This window comes from Vigna unguiculata, chromosome 3, assembly GCF_037176805.1.
Source record: "Vigna unguiculata cultivar grain cowpea cultivar isolate G323 ecotype 2 chromosome 3, ASM3717680v1, whole genome shotgun sequence".
Taxonomy (NCBI): Eukaryota; Viridiplantae; Streptophyta; class Magnoliopsida; order Fabales; family Fabaceae; genus Vigna; species Vigna unguiculata.
In genome coordinates, this window is record NC_140794.1 from 47,148,731 (window position 1) to 47,155,206 (window position 6,476).

The 6,476-nt window shown below is 32.0% G+C and overlaps 1 protein-coding gene across 4 annotated transcripts; it reads left to right on the forward strand.

The window, feature by feature from the left end:
• Positions 1-1,899: 1,899 nt before the first annotated feature.
• On the forward strand, positions 1,900-5,535 carry LOC114176173 (B-box zinc finger protein 18-like). Of its 4 annotated transcripts, none has more exons than XM_028061120.2 (5): positions 1,900-2,150; positions 3,030-3,126; positions 3,212-3,327; positions 3,431-3,673; positions 4,957-5,535. In XM_028061120.2, the coding sequence occupies exons 1-5, from the start codon at positions 2,013-2,015 to the stop codon at positions 5,053-5,055; spliced, it is 693 nt and encodes a 230-aa protein (XP_027916921.1). In that variant the 5' UTR covers positions 1,900-2,012; the 3' UTR covers positions 5,056-5,535. The 4 variants fall into 4 exon arrangements, with proteins under 4 accessions (XP_027916921.1, XP_027916922.1, XP_085526688.1 ...); XM_028061121.2 differs by having other exon boundaries at positions 1,905-2,150; positions 4,922-5,535; XM_028061122.2 differs by having other exon boundaries at positions 1,916-2,150; positions 4,493-5,535.
• The last annotated feature ends 941 nt before the right edge of the window (positions 5,536-6,476 follow it).

Below are 6,476 nucleotides of genomic sequence, written 5' to 3' on the forward strand. Positions count from 1 at the left end.
GAAGATGAATTGACAAAATCTTCTTGCAAAAAAGAAGAATAAAGAGAATGAGAGAAGATGATTTCATGATAATTAACTAAGTCATTGAAAAGATGGAAAAAATATAAAATAAAGAATGAGCTTTATCTTATTTTAAAAATGAATGTTTTTAGTAATTTATATCAATAAAATTAATTTTGGTTTTGTAAATTTTTAGGCGTTAGAGAATTGTCTTTTTGTTTAATTAAATGTACCACATAATTATTACTATCATACATCAATTGATAAAATAGCATTGAAGTTTCAACTTAGATTATAATGTGTTATAATGTAAAATGTTATACTATTCAACTAAAGTTGAATTGTCAATCAATATAAAGTGTGATATTTTACACTAGTTATATAGTCCCAACTAGTGTTAAGTGTGATGTTTTTTCTCAAGATATGATTTTACCTTAAAATCTTATTGATCTGAACTAAATAATCTTTTTGAGAATTTAACATTTCTTACATCCGAATTCAATTAATAAAATGATAAGACTAATTAACTCCTCATAATCCAAGAGTGATTATGCCTCAAGAGTGTTTGAGTGAGTAGAGAGTTCCAATTAGATATATATAGCATAGAAGATTCGAGTAGGTGTGAAACAAAAAGTAAGTGTCAAAGAGATTTTAAGAGTAAATTATGTTTGAAACGTTAATCTTAAAAATGAAACTAAAAGAAAAGTGAGAAATCTAATCTTAAAATGAATGAATCAAAACTAGGCGATATTATGATCTAAGATTTTGAATTTTGTTGAAGAAAGACACAAATCAACAAAAATAATTAAAATTGAAAAATACAATTTTTCATCCGTGCAACAACAACAATAAAAAAAATACATATCAATGCATAAAAAAAAAAAGTTAAAATACTCCATTAATAACGTTTGTTCAAAAATCTGAATAAGGTCCTAAGATTTTTTTTTAGTCTCAATTAGGTCTATATTTTTTAAAATGCGTAACAATTAGGTTTATTATGTTAGTATGGTGGTAACGGTGTTAAGAATGTGCCACGTGTCAACTCCTTCTTTTTTAATTTTTTTTAATTTTTTTTTAATTATTCATGTCATATGTCACATCAATATTGTGTCACGTATCAAGTCAGTAAGGTGACACGTGTCAAGTTATTGTTTGAATCTCAATTTGGTCCATATATTTGTTATTTTGACAATGACTTTACACATGTTACCTTACTGACTTCACACGTGACACAATATCACACGTGACATGAACAATTTTTTTTTAAAATAATAAGAAAATTAAATAAATAAATAAATAAGGAGTTGACACGTGATACATCTTTAACATAGCTACCATCATACTAACATAATGGACCTAATTGTTACGCATTTTCAAAAATATGGACCTAACTAAAACTTTTGAGATTTTTGAAAAAAAAACAGAACCAATTGAATATTTTATCCTTAAAAAAAACATTCTATTAACACTTATTAGTTTGTCACATATGACACCTATTATTAGACAAAACAAGTATCATGAGTTTAGTATATATTTTGAATCTAATAGCATATTTAGTTTATGAACAGAAGTAAAAACAAAAAGAAAAGAAGAAAAAGTTCGATAGATTGTTAAACTGCTAACCAGAAACAGAAAATTAAAACATGTATAAAATGGAAAGAAAAGAATCCTAATAAAAAAAATGAGAAAATAAGAACTATTAAGAAATTACATGCAGAAAAGAAGTTGTTATAATTTATGTTTTACATAAGAGTATAAGCAAAGATTAAGAGTTTAAGCATAAATAAAGAGCATTAAATGGGTCCCACCCAGGTGCGATATGAGTCGGAGAATAATGCGAGAGGTGCTGTCAAAGCCACACAACACAACACCACACCACACCGAAACAGAGTGCCTTTCGATTTGTGGCTGAGAAGTAATCTCTGAGGCCAACAAAATTGACAAACACACATTTATTGTGTCACTTCTTATGAATTTTTAACAATAAATAAACAAACTCTCACTCTTGGATCATGCAAAACAACACACCTTCAAATTCAAAGCCTTCAACTTCAATTATGCGAACGCTCTGTGATGCTTGTGAGAGCGCCGCCGCTATCGTTTTCTGCGCCGCCGATGAGGCCGCGCTATGCCGTGCCTGTGATAAGAAGGTGCAATTCTCCACTCTTTTCTTTCTTGCTTCATTAACTATGCTTCTCTACTATATGCAAACTCTCATCATTCAACACTTTGTTTTTCTTATTCCTTCATGTTGCTCCCTCAATGCCTGTTATATACTATGTTCTTTTCTGAACCTGTCATGGTTTTTATAAATTCATTTTAGCAATTTTGTTACGTTTAGTGGAAATTTTTCTCTTTTTCATCCACGAAACTTTGACTGAGACTTAACAATGTTGAAATCATTGAACCTTAACCAAGTCGATGGTTCGATCCTCCCTTTAGTATGTAGTTGTAACATCTGGGGACAGTTTATTACTTAGTGGATCAATCTGCTGCGAAGGGAAATTGGTTAGGCCTGTGAATTTTGATACCACCTGGTTGATAACGTGTCTTTTGGTGTCGGAAAATTTCTCGTTGTCGAAAGTACGGAAAAGGGTCAACTATACTTCCGGATTATACACGACCTTATATTTTTCGAGGTAAAAGAGGTTGTTTCAAGATTTGAATCTATTGCGAATCGGTTACCGAGGCGCAACTCTTGTGTTGTGCCGATGCTTGCGTTCTGAATACCACTTGGTTATGTCAAAAAATGTTGGAATCATTGGCTGAACTTGGAGAAAGCAGAAGGTTCCTTGTTAAAAATAAGTACCTGTGAGCTGTTATCTGTAAGTGGTACTTCAAATTGAAGGACTTGAATTTGACTCACCTATTTTGTTATTGCTTCGTGATAGGTAAATGCTTTTGTCAAATTATCTTTCTTTGGACTTGGGTAGTTATGAAATCCAAGTTGGTTTACTTCAAGTCTTGGCTTTTCCTGGTAAAAATCTTTCAAGCAGTGGCTCAAAGTTTAAACTATGTTGGAATGGCAGGTTCACATGTGTAATAAGCTAGCAAGCCGGCATGTAAGGGTTGGTCTAGCAAGTCCAAGTGACGTGCCGCGCTGCGACATTTGTGAGAATGCACCTGGTAGATACTCTTCTTTCACTATCCTTGTTCTGATTCTCATATTTCTTTTTCCTCATTTGCTGTCTTCCTTTGAATCTGGATGCAGCTTTCTTCTATTGTGAGACAGATGGAAGTTCCCTCTGTTTGCAGTGTGATATGATAGTTCATGTTGGAGGTAAAAGGACACATGAAAGATATCTTCTATTTAGGCAGAGAGTTGAGGTATGTATTCCTCTCCTTGCAAACATGAATTGGCCACGGTTTAGGAGGGTCTTAGTGATGCCTTTTGTTTAAAAAAAAAGTTTAATGTCTGCTTGCAACATAGTTTCCAGGAGATAAACCTGGTAAGTCAGAAAACCCAGCTTCACAACCTCTGGATCCAGGTGAGACTAAAAGAGGGCAAAATGCACTACCCAAAATAAAAATGGGAGAGAAACAGCAAAATCACAGGATGCCTCTGATTCTGACGCCAGAACCAAATGCTGATGAGCATGCCATGATGGGAACCAAAATGATTGATTTGAACATGAAGCCTCAGAGAATACATGAGCCAACATCAAATAATCAGGTTAGGATGCCTGGAAAGTAAATTTTGTCTGACTAGTTAGAAAGTATGATCTGTTACATAAATGGAATCATTCCAGATACTTGCATATATTGCAAGCTCATCTCCTCTTTCAAGTCTGACTAGATTAATGAATTTATGAAATTTTGGCTCAAATAGCAGAATTTCATCTTACTACAATTGAACCTGGATCATTGCCTCGTAATTGTTGTTGCATTCATCTCTAGTATTGTGTTGTTTTCAAGTAGTTATCGTGTCAACCGATTAACTAAACGGCATTTAAAGCATGGCTGTCATGGCTTCATTCAATCTAGTGTACCTAGTTGCTTAGTGAATAAGCAGTTTAGCAATCTTCAAGGACTATTAGTATGTTTTCCTAGCTGTGGGATGGAAAATCCTTCAGATATATATTGACGTAAAGAAAAGTTACACTGGTAAAAAGGAATTTTACGTACTTTTAGGAATTGCTTCTTCCTTCTGAAGCAGGGACTAGTAAATCCTGGCTAAACATAGAAATTGATTTCTCTATCTTGTAAGAACCTGTTGTAATGCTTGGTCAATGTTCTGCCAAACAACACTGAAATTTCTGCTCGTCTGTTGCTTAACCATTGTTTGCTTAGAGAGTAGAAGTAAATAATAATACAGAGAACAACTAAAAGACCCTTTTATGACTCTCATTCTATATCCTTGGTCTTTTCATCTGGAGTGCAGTCAACCAGTGACTATGAAAGTAAAGTAGAACCATATAACTTTTGTATGTTACAGTATGCATGACATGTAGTGGCATACACATTTCTCAGGAATGTTTGTCTATCTTGGCAGCCATAAATGCAGTTGCAACAGGATCATACACCAGATATCTTTAAAGAGGAAAGGCTTTATATATTTCTCATGCATTACTCTGTTCACAATCCTATTCTCTCAAATGTGCTGGATCATCAAGTCATTTGAGGAGTATGGTGGAGACCAATTCCTATTTTAACACATCATATGTGACTGCTTAGCATTGTTAACTGTAAATCTTTAATCCCCATGCAATGGATTGTGTGGTAACTTTTAAGGTTTGAAGGTCTTTTATGCCATTGAAAATGCCAACATGTTGAAATAATGCCAATTAATCTTTTTTATTTATTCATATATCATTATTTCATGACAATTAATTAGATGTTAGTATCTTTTATATTTCTTACACAAACCACCTATGGTGTTAGAAATTGTCGCATCTGAAATCTCTTATTTTTTTTTTCTTAGTTCTCTGATTGACTGATTGAGACATTTGTTTCAAGGTTGGAAGTAGAAGTAGCCTTGATTTCCTGCTTTACTTGTCTATCTTTGCAAGACACTGTGATGGCTTATTACACATGTGGAAAATATTGAATTATTGAGCACTTGTCTATGTTTGAGAGGCACCATCATTTACTGCTATAATGATGACCCTCACAGTTGCAACTACTTATATATGTGTCTCTCAGCCATTCGGGGAACCGAAACATATTCAGTATCTAATTGTCTCTTCCATTTTTCTTTTCTTTTCATTCATTTACTTTCATGACCCTTATCTCTTTGCTTTGGAGCACATCTTTCTTGAAACTCAAGAAAGGGACATCCTAACAAAAGATGGTGCAAATTTTCTCTCGTTTTATTGTCATGGTCCAAAACACCAACTACAACAACGACTACACGTGGATGAAAAACGTGGAACTTGGTTGGCATTACTCCATTTGAGTCTGTGGCCCCTCCACTTTAAATCAGTGTCCAGTTCAGCAGGGATACTACCCTATGGTTAATATGCTTCGAAAGGTATATATAATGGAATGACAGAGAAACCAGTGTGTAAGCACCATACTTCTCTGTTTTCTTGTTAATGTGAGTTTAATTTTTTTTTTCTTATTTAATGAGAAAATTAATGGGGTCTAAAAAGTCAAGATAATAACAAGTCAAAACAAAACATGCAGAAAAGTCCATTTAGTTTGGTTCAGATACTGATAAAGTTTGAATCAATTACTTCATTCAGTCCTGACCAGAAAAAAAATGGTTTTAAACATATTTGATTTTTTGAATATATTTTGATTTAATGTTACATAATCTGGACATTAAAGAATGATTTTTTTAAATATTATTTTTAATGATAGAATTGTTATATTAACACCTTTAGAGTAATATTTTAATATTATATATTTGTTGGTCTATCTAAAGAATTAAGCTCTCTCTGTATATAAGTATATATAGGTCTATTTACATATTTAAAGAGAATTTTCTTATGTGTAAAAGTGTTACTCTTAAATATACTTTCAATTCTTTTAATGTAAAAGTCAAACCTTTAAGTGGACCTAAATTTTAAAATGCCTCGTAAAACGTATATCAAAACAACTTATTTCAACCTTTATGCTCAGCCAGTTTTTGAACCATAAATTATGTCCCTCTCTCCCTGTTGGATCCTCCCTCTCTATATTATTACTATTAATATTATATTCCAAAGTTTATTAAATTTTTCTTTGAATTTTTTTGAGTGTTTGCTATCTCAATTGAATAATTGATATGAAAATGTTGTTTAAGAAATATCAATGTGTAATTCTTTCTTATTGTCATTTTTATCAAATCATATTTTTCTATATTATTTACTTTTGCAATTTTTGTATTTATATTTCTTATATTTTTATGATTATATTGTTATACTTTATAGAATTTCAATTGAAAATATAAACTATAATATAAGAATTTGGTTTAAAAAAATCAAGCAAAGGATAAATGTTCAAAAAATTAACTCAATCTCAAAATCTCAATGTGGTGTTCTTGATAAAATTGT